General features: G+C 36.6%; 1 protein-coding gene across 1 annotated transcript; it reads right to left on the bottom strand.

Annotated features, from left to right (window-relative positions):
- Nucleotides 1–5,227: 5,227 nt before the first annotated feature.
- LOC145230180 (ras-related protein Rab-12-like) lies at nucleotides 5,228–12,054 on the bottom strand. Its single transcript, XM_080095563.1, has 7 exons — nucleotides 11,826–12,054; nucleotides 11,419–11,585; nucleotides 8,221–8,281; nucleotides 7,305–7,443; nucleotides 6,888–6,974; nucleotides 6,713–6,814; nucleotides 5,228–6,395 (listed from the first exon to the last, which is right to left on the bottom strand). Exons 1-7 carry the CDS (start codon nucleotides 11,987–11,989, stop codon nucleotides 6,285–6,287), a joined length of 831 nt encoding a protein of 276 aa, XP_079951689.1. The 5' UTR covers nucleotides 11,990–12,054; the 3' UTR covers nucleotides 5,228–6,284.
- Between the last annotated feature and the right edge of the window lie 787 nt (nucleotides 12,055–12,841).

The raw sequence follows: 12,841 nt of genomic DNA, 5'->3' as shown, positions 1-12,841 counted from the left end.
AACACACGCGCTGCTTTCACGGCTCGTTAAACAGTAAGGTTTTATGTGAAGTGCCTAAAGTCAATTGATTAAACGCCTGTAGTAGAAAAGAGAGGTTTGATTAATTTTAAACGTCTGAATAATTTTTGTCGAATTTTATCAGTCAGATGAAAACATGTAAAAAATCGAGTTAACCTTACAAGCACATAGACACAGTTATAATTTTCAGTTTTTGTGTTTGGACATAAAACTGTTTTACTTACTGAAGTACAAGGTAACAAAAAAACTAATATCCAAAAGATGTGACGTGATCTAAAATATTAACGTGACAAAATTTTCTTAAAGTATCGACTGGTCCGAATTTTGAGCATAACTATTGCAAACAGTGCTATTAACTAATTCAACCATACCAACAAAGTAGCAAAACATCTCATGTTTTCCACATACACGTGCTAACTTGTCACATAAACAGTTCCATTGAGCAACATTGAATTTTAGCAACAGTATTTCTTCGATATGATACGTTTTTGTAAAGAAATAAATCAACAAATTCATTTTCATCAGTTTATAACTTTCCGATGTTCACTAATTTAAATTTAGTTTCAAAACAAACGTTAAAACAAAAAAAACACACATCGGGATGTTTTTTAAAACAAATAGCATGTAAAAAAATACTGACTGGTGCTATATATTTATAACAGTGATTTTTGGTCAAATGCTTATTTTTATGATCATCTAAACAAACTGCGTCAAAGTTGATTGCAAAAATTTCAAATCTAACTAGCTTTTTTCCAGCTTTGGGCTTGTTTAAAAAAAGTTTCTACAGCACAAAGTCAAAGCCAACAACAATTTCTCGCACATATTACACTGCAATTAACAAATCCCTAACTTAAACCTTCAGGGATTTTTGCTAAACTAGTTAAAAAACTTGCTGACAATACGAATTGCTCGAGTTCCATCAGCGTCTCTATCTACTCGTCTTTGAAACGAGTTAATGGATTTGTTGCTTAAGTGTGAGTAATGCCCATGGGAAATCGTTACTTTCGTCGCTCATACATAGAGGCGTGGTTCTTTATCGCACATTAAAGGGCCATTGTTAGATCTTGGAACGCACGTTGATATTGCAGTTTATTTTTTATGTTGTATAAAATATAAATTTCCTCTATAATAAATTTATACAGTCACACTGTTATATTTTCACTTGCGAAGTCGATTTTTGAAAAAGTAATGGTTGGACAGAAAATATTTGTATGGGGCGAAAATATTTGTATGTTAGGATAACTATTCGAGCTGCAACAGCCGCATGATAAACAATTGAACAAAAAATGCCCACATGTTATTGCAAAAATGCGCTTGTAAACTTTGTTTTATCACGGGAATGTTTACCAGTATTCTATACTGTATCCTCTTTGCTTACATTTACAGTATATTTTGAATAAGTTGGCTTCTTAAATAGTCCATTGAACATTTTTATTTTTAAGCAAATTAAACTGGCGTAGGTACACTTTTTTCATTTTAACACTTATTTCCACAACAGTAGCAAGTGTAATTGCTATTGTAGGATATACTCATTCATCGACAAACAAATCAGTAGAAAAACGGTAAAAAATAAGTTGTTAACCTTTGTGCAAGCAGGAGCCTTTCGCAATGATAATGAAAAAATTCAGAAAAGGAAAAATGCTTTGTTTTTAACGTCATGCTTTTAACCAATTAGCCCTTTCACATAAAGCACCAACAAAATTCTTAAACGTGACTATGCCGCAAAGCAAGGTATTGAAATAAAAACGCAATTTCCAGATCACCGCTGGAATCAAAGGCGATTCTACGTTCCATTATCGCACGAAAAACGGCAAGTTTTGATGGGAAACAGGCGGCGGGACTTCATTTTGTGGCAATATCGCCTTCCGCCAGCTGTAAAATTGTCTTTGAAGTTTTCGCTTCGTTCCCGAGGCATCAACACAAGCACAACAACCAGTCAACTTACGTCATACTAGCCCACTGGGACCAACGATTTGGGAGTTGCATTGCGACGCGCCGTACGACCCACATGCTTGTTTGGCGCGATAAATTATATTTAAATGAACCAATTACGCTATTTTGATGCATGTTGATTGCGTACAAATGGGAATTTGATATTTAAGTTAGAATTTTGAGCTTTGGTGGGTATATTGTGGCAAAACCATAAATGTAGATCTGTGTGTTGGCCTGAATAGTGAATTTTTTACACAAAATTTTCTCATTTTGTTTTCTTTCATAATGCGAAATAGAATCACTCAACGCTAGTTCTAGGCCATTAGAAAGTACAAAGTGTTTACTTGAAAACTAGGACAGTGGGACCTTTGACAAAAGATACTACTACCACAAAACGTTATTGAATCAGTTTGGCCAAAGAAAGATAAAAAATCGTTAAACAGCCTGGAGATTTTTTGCCGAAGTTTGCATGAACTGCTTAACTGGCACATTGGGCTGGAAGTTTTTTTTTGAAAAACTACAAATTCCAACAACTTAAAAACACATTAATTATTACAAGCGTATAGTTATGCGAAATACACACAGTAATAAAGCGACCCTATAACGTCATGATAACCTATAGGAATATAATAAATGCTGTTTGCCAACAACGTTGTTTCCCTGTTTGGACACAAAATGGCTGCAGATCCAAACTTTCGCGATGAACTATTTGTTTACATTCGTTGGGAGACCTTAGATTTGTTTTTCAGCTGAACTATAACCAATAATCCTAGTGATATTGTACTGTCTTGTCGTGCAATGTCTGTATGGAGGAAATGCTGAAGTGAACAAATAAAATAATCATGTGCGGTATTTAAAAAAAACCTAAACCACTCTTTACTGACCAAAAAGAGAAACGCTCCGTCCTTCAAATATAAAAAAGTAAATAAGAAACAAACAACTGTGATACGTAACAGAAAAAATACATCAACCAAAAATATTTTGTTGATTTCATCAATCATACGTCTACACTCTACAACAAATATGATTTTAATTCTTTAACTTATTTTTTAAACAAGCCTGAATGCGTAGAACGCCGCTTCTATAGGACAGGACGATACTTATTTGTATTAACTCTCAACTAATAACAATCCTAATGTGAATTAATATAACCAGGCTAAGTTTAACTATGTTTAACACTGACTAGATGAGAAATATGAGTTAGAGCAGTTTAAAGTAACTTAGTTACTGTTTTGTTAGAAATCCTTCGGAAGATATTTTAAGTAATGAGTCTCACTTCGATTTGAATGTTACTGACATCATTTTCTAAAATACTACACTTTGGCCAGATTCAACTCAACTTTCATTAACCTTTTTACGGTTTAGAAAGCGAGTGAAATAAGGTTCGTTTTTATAAATATGATATTTTTTGTAATACTTCGCTTTCAGCCAACAAGTCTACAATGCACTGCAAACGATAACCACAAAATCCCATTTTTCTCAGATTGCAAACAGAAATTAATCCACTTTTTTCACGACACCTTTCTAATTTACTCGAAAAATGTGGTCAAAAACGGCGTCAAAACAGCTCACTCTCTCACCAATCAAGGTTTTTGCCACAAGCTACTATCTCTCTGTTCAGTTTCCCGATTCCCAAGTTGCCTTTTCTTTAAGTGAGGGATTTTGTAGAAATATTTTGACAGGGCGATATAACTGAAAGACTTAACCCGGCCAATCCATCACTCTCACTCCTCTGCTCTTCACTCCTAACTTCTCTGTTTCTTTCTTTCTCCTACGCTTTAGCAGATGCAACATGCTTTGATCCAAGTATGACGTTCCACGCTGAGTGACTGCGGCGAATGGTCTTTCATCTCAAAAAGAAATTTAACCTTCGTTTTATAGCGTGTGGCGACGGGAAAGTTGCATGGTCAGCGATTTGGTGCTAAATTGGTAATACCACTTATGGGGCTTAACGCATAATCCCGGTTTGCTGTTTTTTGTTGACTTTCGACCACGATTTGTTTACGGCACAGCCACAAGGAGGATTTTATAACAGATACCAACCACGTTTGATGTAACCGAAGACGTAAAACCGCTTTCTCACATCAAAACACACAGGCAAAAACTACATTTTTCTGCAGCGTTTGGCTTCGCAGTGAAATACCTGATCCACCAGTTGCAATAAGCTAAATCGAACTAATTATCACTGTGTATTATCTTTTTGGCGCACGGTTTAAGCAGGAAAGCAAGATTTAAATTTGGCTTCACTTTTTTGACATTTGACCACAGGGAACGTACAGGATAGGTTTTTAATTTTTACAGCTACTTTCCCTAGGGAGGCGGAAGTAACATGACAAGGAAGTTTTTGTTCCCTTGTGTCCATTTTTTGGACAATGCTTTGTATTCGGACCTCGTCTTGTACGAGTGTTTTAACCTTTGGTAGGTTTGTGAATTGTGATTGGAGCATGATGCTTTAAGCCAGGGTCAAAACTCGACAATCACTTGGCCTTCCGGTACGGGCAGTGTCGGATTAAGGGTCTGCTGGCCTGTAGGCACATTTTATAAGTGGCCCGAAAATCAGGGCTGCCAACTAAAAATTAGAATTATCAGTGTTGCCAAATCATTGTCACAAAGATCGTTGTTGCAACTGGCCTGGATTTTTGACCGGCCTGTAGGCACGTGCCTACTCTGCCTAATGGTTAATCCAGCACTGGGTACGGGTTCGTGATGTAAAAATAAGAAAGGCGATATGTTGGATAAACGTATGGAAAACAATTTGGTTGTGATTGGCAACTGTGACAGGCAGATGGTGCTAAGCACCCGATAGCGGTAAAATATTCACATACCACTTCTCAAACCGGTCCACAGTGCCAACAAGTTTGCAGACTTTTTCTTAAATCAAAGGTTTTTACGCCAAAACTTTACTTCGGGGTAAACGTTCCTGTAGAGCACTGGTTCTCAAAGTCTGGTACGCGTACCACTAGTGGTACGCCAGAACTTTTTAGGTGGTACGCGAGTAGTTTTCTGCTATACCTAATTTAAGTCCAATCTAAAATTGCAACTCAACTGATCCAACTGATCAGCCCTGGTTTGGGCGAAACTCTTGTTTTGAACATTCTATGAAATTGCTAAATATGCTAGCCAGGTCGAGAAAAGGGCCCTGTTTCTTGGTCTATCCATTCAAACAGGGTTTAGTGGTACGCAGCGATAGAAAAAGTTCTCCGGTGGTACGCGATCCATACAAGTTTGAGAACCACTGCTGTAGAGTCACTGCATTTAGACAAACATACAAAACCTAAAAGCTGAAACAATAACTTACATTTTTACATTTAAAATTCCACTGACAACTATGACCAATGAAGAAAAGTGGTAATAAAATGAAAGTATGTGTATGACATAAAAAGACAGAAAAATGTTATGGGTATTTGTAAACAGTAAAACAAACAAAAAAATCCTTAACGTGGAGAGCAAATGCAGGGCACAGTGTAATATAATACGCGTTTGTGAAGACAAGAAAACATAAAAATAACACACAAGAAGAAGACAATTATGAACGTCCATAACAACCTTTACTGCAACTTTTAAAAGGCTTTAAACAAATATATGTATGCAGCGGCAAACCTTTATTTTTTAAATCAACAAACAGGTCTGTTTAAAACAATCAGAATTTCTCTTTGGTTAATTCGTTATATTAGCAGCTAATAATTAGCTACATGTTACTGATCAAATTGCTGAAGATAAATCGTTATACAAACATGGTTTTTTTTGTAAATGGAAGCTAATTTTGTCGCGGTTTAGGGAGTAATTTGTTATTTTGTCCAAAGAAAAGCAGAAACGAAGTACTGCAGGTAGATTGTTTGTTGCCAATTTAGTTTTAGGTCTCAGACACGGGCACGACATTAAAACAGAATAATTGTGTAGCTAGATGTCAAATTCCATGTGCTTTCACGTGACAGAAATTTCGTTTTTAACCACGCTATCGTTCGGTACAAATGTGTAAATCTGCATGGTACTATGCGTACGCTCGGCGCAAAAGTGTGGGCGCAGAACCATGCACCACACAACGTAACTACGTCCATAGTACCGCTCAAATATCAACAATTTAAAAAAAGCGAAACTACAGGTAAATGTAATATTTCAGAGGCGTAATACGTCAAATTTATCAACAAAATGCATGTGTACTGTAGCTTCAATGCATCAAGGTATGCAAACAGTTGAATATCGCTTTACAACCCTTAATGGCATGACAAAGGCAGACAAGAGTTAAACGATCAAATTTTTGTGCTCTCTGTCTCCATCACGCGATCACCTTTTCATGATAACATTCCATCCGCTCGTTTGAGCCAGAGAGTTTGTTAGCAGCAAGCCGACCTGCACGGCTCTTTGTCGTGCGGATTATCATCGATTATTGTGGAAGGAATCGTTTTCCTTCGAATTCGCGGATTACGTTCATGTGGTTGAGGAATCTACACAAAGACGCATTTAGATAAATAATTAAAGAACGTGAGATTGTTGTGACAATTGCAACCGCTTTTAGCCTAGTCATAGTTGCTTTGCTAATATTTCGATGGCCTAATAATTGTAACCTAATGCAAAAATACAGTTCTATGCATAATTTCATTGACAGTCTAAATACAATGCGTGTGTTTTGCAGCTAGAATGACTGTGTAAATATAATACGTTCTATATATTTGGATGTAAAATACGATATAACGCAAAATTGGACGTATCGCGCTTTCACCTTTGTGTATGCGTCATGTGTATAAATAAACAATTTGCAAACCTGTTTGAGGATTTTGTACACGAGGTTGATAAATACGGTTTCAATGTTTAAACTCTCTTTTGCACTTGTTTCATAAAACAAAAACCCAGACTGCTCGGCAAACTGTAAATACAAACGCTTGTGTAAAGCTAAGCAGTACGTTTTGTACAAAAAAGAAAATGCAGCATAAGCTCACGTGTCTTGCTTTATGAGGATTTACTTGCAAATCCGGCAGATCTGCCTTATTTCCCACGATTGCAATTTCAACGTCATCTCGCCCATACTGAAATAGAAATCGTATATTGTCCAGCAATTTTCAGAAATATTGATTAATCTGACGCCCATTCGTTGACAACGAAAATGTAGTACATTTTATAATAACGTTATGACGGTCCTTTTGGGGTCAAAATTGTACCGAATTGGGACGACTTTCTTAAGATAAACAAAAAGGTAAATCAATATATCAAGGCTTACAACAAATAGACAATAAAGATTGAATTAACATACGTCACAGCTTTAGCTAGCCAAAGCGCATACACAACAGCATACATTCACGCTTTTTGGGGGCTATGCGACTCTTAACAAAAAGTCTACAACCGTTATGACACCTTACCTCTTTAACCAGGTCAAGCCACTTGTCCAAATTCCGGTACGTTTCCGGCCTCGTGACGTCATACACCATGACGATACCCCTTGCATTTCGGTAGTAGGCAGTGGTGATGCTGTTGAACCTTTCCTGACCCGCTGTGTCCCTGTTATGGAACATTACGATTGTTGCATTATTCTAGAAATGAGCCATTGTCGTTTCTGGTGGCTAATAAACCAGAACAACGTAGGGTCGTTTTTCCTGATACGGCCATTGCTTCAATATGACCTTTTGACACATGCCGAGGGCAAAGAATACAGTAAACACATTGGCATACAATAAACTTTCCTGCGGTAATGCCGTAAAAAGCTGCATTTTCAAGCTTTCTGCGAAACAGCAAAAACTTTACGTAAAAGAATCCACATAACATCTGCAAATATATATTGAAACACACACAAAAACGTTCAAACTCATAGCATCCCAACACTACTAACCCTAACCAAGCAACTAAACTAAAGCTGTTGCAGCCAAATACTTCTCGTAACGACTGGCAAAGAGTTTTGGAATGGTATTTGCCCGAAAGCAATCACTTCAGTGCCTGAAGTAGAAAACTTGCTGAGCAGTGAATTAGGGATTAACGCGAAGGAATGTCAGCATGGTTGCATTCAACAGAAGAACAGCAAAAGATCAACTAATTGATTGAACACATAAATCCTGATTATAAACTACAAAACGAATGTAATGCTTATTATTTTCGTCACAAAACTGTTACATCGTAATACTTAGTGCCTCATAGGTACTTGATACTTAAACGTCAAAAAGGTGACAAAACTTAATAATGCTTCAGGACGATTTTTGTGTAAGCACAGTTTTCTAACTTTACATAATGTTTAGGATATGGTACTAGAAAATGTAACAGGCGTGTGTGTTTTAGTATACTTACCAAATCTGTAAGCGAACTTGGTGACCGGCAACAGAAATTGTTTTAATCCTGAAGTCAATGCCTGCAAGAAAAACATAAAAATAGTTGCAACAAATTACGTGACCAACGAAAAAAGTCCGAATGAATGTCACTGATGAAAAGTAACTTTTGGCTAAACCGTGTAGTACGTATCGAAGCACAGACGATTGCTACATCCCTTTGTACTGTCAGTTTAAATTAACTGCACAGATAAGTACATGGAAACCCTAATGGGTTTTTGGACCACAGGTTAAGAACCAGCGTATGACCCTGATTCAGTCTATGACAAAAAACATAGATTTGGCTTCGGGCTGGAGGCTTTATGTAGGTCAAAGTTCAAGGTTTCTTTTTAACTTGTGTGAAACCCTGCTTAAATTTTTACAATAAGCCAACTGTCAGGCAGCCCGAAATTGCACAGAGTTGAAAATGTAGCCTACATACCTTGCGAATATAAATCTTGAATTACTGTACCAGAAATGTTACCACAATGTAAAAATTGCCACAAAACATAGATTGAACGTGTAATGGGATCATATTATAGCTGGGCGTGTTGAGGTGTGTAAATAACATTATAGCAAGCGTTCCAATGTCGGTCGCCAAGATACCGATCATGAGCAAATAAAATGAAACCTTCGACCTTACCGAAGAATATTGCAACCCTATTGTTTGCACAAGCAAGCACCAGTTTCACTTTTTTAATACGTAAAATCGAATCTATGTGATCAAAGTTCATTGTACTTCAGCAAGCCACGCGGGACCTGCAATATTTACCTTTTTACATCGATAGTTTATTTATTATGAGAGTTTAAAATTTTACAGTTGCCACCAGTGGCGGCTCGTGCCTAAAATTTGTGGGGGTGCTGCCCCCACAAATTTTAGCCTCTACTGAACATATATAAGTTGGCAATATATTGAAAAGCTACATTTCTAGTTTTCTAGCCACTTGTTTTGTGCAAGTAATACAAATCTTAATTAGCAACTCCATTGTGACGTAATTTTTGTTACGCAATAATGTACACGAGTATAAACAGCAGACGGCATCATTTGCGTATTTTGTTTACTTGCACAGCGACGGGCCAAACACAATAACGTTCAGTAATAATGTGAAAAACAAAAACACACGTGGCACAGCTTCGAAACGAAGCGGTTGTAAATACGGTAAAACACAACAGAAATATAGAAAAAAAATCGATATAAATGAGTCGAAAAAGGTCGAAGTTTTCAGTTCGACAACAAAAATTGTCATGTTTCATTTAAGTAAATTTAGTCACAGTCAGCGTTTTCAACATATTCTATGACACTTCACAGATTATTGTCACACAAAAAAACTAGCCATACAGCTTTTTATTGGTATCATAACTAACAAATTTAACAACCACATTACATTGGTTTCAGAACTTGTTCATTTAAACATCTTTCTTGAATTTTTGTGTGCAGACTATTGATTGTATTTTAGTTTCTTAGCTGCTATAATTGCTGCTTGCTGGCAAATAGCTTAACATTCATTTTTTAAGTGCAAAACGCCTTCAAGCTTTAAAATTTACAACACTCTCACTTAAATTTAAACCATATTATTAAATCTTGTGGTTCCTTTTTCCAACCAAAATGAACTACTATAGCACTGCAAGTGCAAGTCTTTGGGAAATATTGGTGTTCCTCAGAAAAATTGGCATCTTTTTCAGTGTTAAAAAGAATTGTTTTGCCTTTGAAAGAATCATGGAATAAGCAAAAAGGATTTTTCATCCTAGTAATTTAACTTGTCAAAACATCATCTCTAGATTAATTATTTTCAAAGTAATCATGAACATCAGATCTACAGAAACATTTTCATTTGAGTAACTAGCTTTTCTTTGTCAACAATAGGATGTGCTTGGTGTCACTACTATCTTGTCTGTAGAATGTTCATTCTTAAGAAACACTTCCTGTGAAGCAATTTAGCAGCTACTGTTCAGACAAACAGTACATGTCCATTATATCAATACACATGACTGCAATTGGTTGCAAATACTGTCAACATGGTGTGTTAAGAAAGCCACACTTTAAATTGTCTTCACTCTTTTTTTTGTCTTCATTTCAAAATTCCTGTTGCTAGCAGTTGTTTGTTCTGCATTTGATATTGCCTGAATTTCAGTGAGGCATTTAACTTCACAGTCACAAATTTAATTTTTCTTTGGTAGCATTAGGAACTAAAACTGAGTATTTCTTGTTGTTGCTTATTCCTGCATGACATTGGAGTAGCAGATGTTTTGTCCCATACTTTCATAAATCTTTTTAATTCAGTTATTTATTATAAAGGTTAATTGTGACTTTTAAAGGTGTTAGATGACCTTTTTTTCTTTTTCAAGGTGTTAGATACACTTATTTAATTCAATGATAACTGTAAAAACTGAAACCCACTTGCAGTCATCTTAAAAAGTCACGACTAACAGTCAAACAATAAATTTAATGATAGCAAAATAATTATTTAACTACACTCACTGTCGAACTTAAAAACACCGTACACGGGTTTGGCTTTGGAGCTCACTGACGCGAAGCAGACAACACAACCAGCGCTACGTCACGGGAGGGGCTGCGCGAGCCACAGCCCCCTCTCGCCTATTTCGCCCGGCATGTAGCTTTTCCAAGTGCGCATGCGCACAACTGAAAACGTCACGAAACTGGAGCTGCAGCTCCGCCATAGATAACTTATTATTATTATTATTATTATTATTAAAATTTCTTTTAAATAATACAAAATTTTTATTTATTTTATTTTAATAAAAGGCCGAATAATGTTATTCTTAGTATACACTGATCAAACATAAAAACTATATGTAAAGATTGTTTTGTATAACAACTTGGAATAGGAATGTCAAGTAAAAATACTGGGGGTGCTGCAGCTCCGCAGCCCCCTCGCACGAGCCGCCCCTGGTTGCCACTCCATAGTGAAATTTCATGCGCATATGACAGTATCGGTCACAGGAAAACGTGTTGGTAAAGTTCTGCACCTTGGTTAGTAGTCTAGAAGCTGGTTTTTATTTTTAATATCATTAAATAGCTGCGTAGTACCAGCTCAACCCTGTGTTTTAGGCAATCGATACCATATCGTGAGGGAATACACAAAGGTCCAGTGGTACCACTCAAAGCAGTATCTTTCAACACTTCAAAAATCACCAAACCGCAAGCCTTTGTTGGACTTACCTACTGTTGATCTTAGTTCCTCTTTAAACCGGTTGTCTGTGTATCTTTCAAGGAAGCACGTCTTTCCCACATTTCTGTCACCAACTATTATGAACTGCAACTTGTAGTCGATTGTCGGTGCAAACAGAAGAGGCGATGAGGTAGCGTTGCCGCTGCTATCTTTTGTTCTGCGATAATGTTTACAATACTCACAGACCGACAATTGGACAAAAGCGTTACAGTATTTTTTGCGTTACTTCTTAGGCAGAGAAAAAGAACTTCTCCAGGCAAAAGCATCAAAAAAACTATTAAGAACAGAACATTTTTTGACTTTGGTTAAACACTTAAAATAGCAGTCGGATCAGTAAACAAATAGGCAATATATATTTAAATTTGAATCCCTATCAAATCTTGACTGTGTGACTTACATATAGTGTTCGGAAATGCTTTTTCTCATTTTCATGTCTTGAATTTCATTGAACCTTCGTTTCTGTTCGTCAAAATCCGTAATATCCGTAGATTCCGCGGATTTCCGTCGTCTCCGCACATCCCCGTTTCTTACTTTTACCTTTTCTGGAGAACTTCGCCTCATCACGTGACAAGTGCAGTTAAACAAAACATTAGCAACAAAAGTCTATACATCTAATGACAAGATCTGTAGAATAAAACACGTTCGGCACATTAAATCAATGTAACAGTGCAAACTACAGTTGTGCTGTATTTGATTTTTCGTTAGCAACGCCGAAAACGGTATAACTTTACCCAAAGTCAGCCCCACAAAAGTAGCTTTCATCTGAGCAATACACAACAATACCTGAAACAGCCTAAATTACATTTACCCAAGTGCTGTAGTCAAAAACAAACTTTGATTGCTTGGCCTTGTAAGCTGTTTCATTAATTCCTGTGTTATAATAAACAAAACATGAAACTATTTAAAGGTATCAGTTTAGGATTTATCTGAGTACTGCACTGCCAACACATTTTTACTGCTGGTTCTTGTAAGCAGTATCAAGTCTGGTGCATGTAAACTTTGCACTTACCACAAAAGACAAAGACCCTGTTTTACATACAGGTGCCTACTTCACTCTAGCTGCGGTAGCCGTTTGTACACAACGGAACTCGAACCACCAAGGCAAATTGCCCCAAGTGTGCATTATGACGTTGTGAAATGACACCATTAAACCACATTCCTGGTTACCTTTTCTCATTGAACCTTTAAATGTTCACGTGCGGTATAGCGTCATATTGTTCAAATGTTTGCACACAAGTATTTGGGATGAACATAAAACTTGATGCCAGCACACACAAAATCGTATTCTACTATTTAGTCAATATTTGACTGCTCATATGCGTGCAAACAACGGTTACGTAAAAAAAACATACTTTCATGGTTGTGTTTAACCAAGAAAGCAAGTTGGTAAGCGTAGGCAAGTAAAATGGACTT

Source organism: Phallusia mammillata, chromosome 5, assembly GCF_965637545.1.
Source record: "Phallusia mammillata chromosome 5, kaPhaMamm4.hap1.1, whole genome shotgun sequence".
Classification (NCBI taxonomy): domain Eukaryota; kingdom Metazoa; phylum Chordata; class Ascidiacea; order Phlebobranchia; family Ascidiidae; genus Phallusia; species Phallusia mammillata.
Note: the sequence above shows the minus strand (reverse complement) of the source record. Positions and strands in the feature narration are given on the sequence as shown.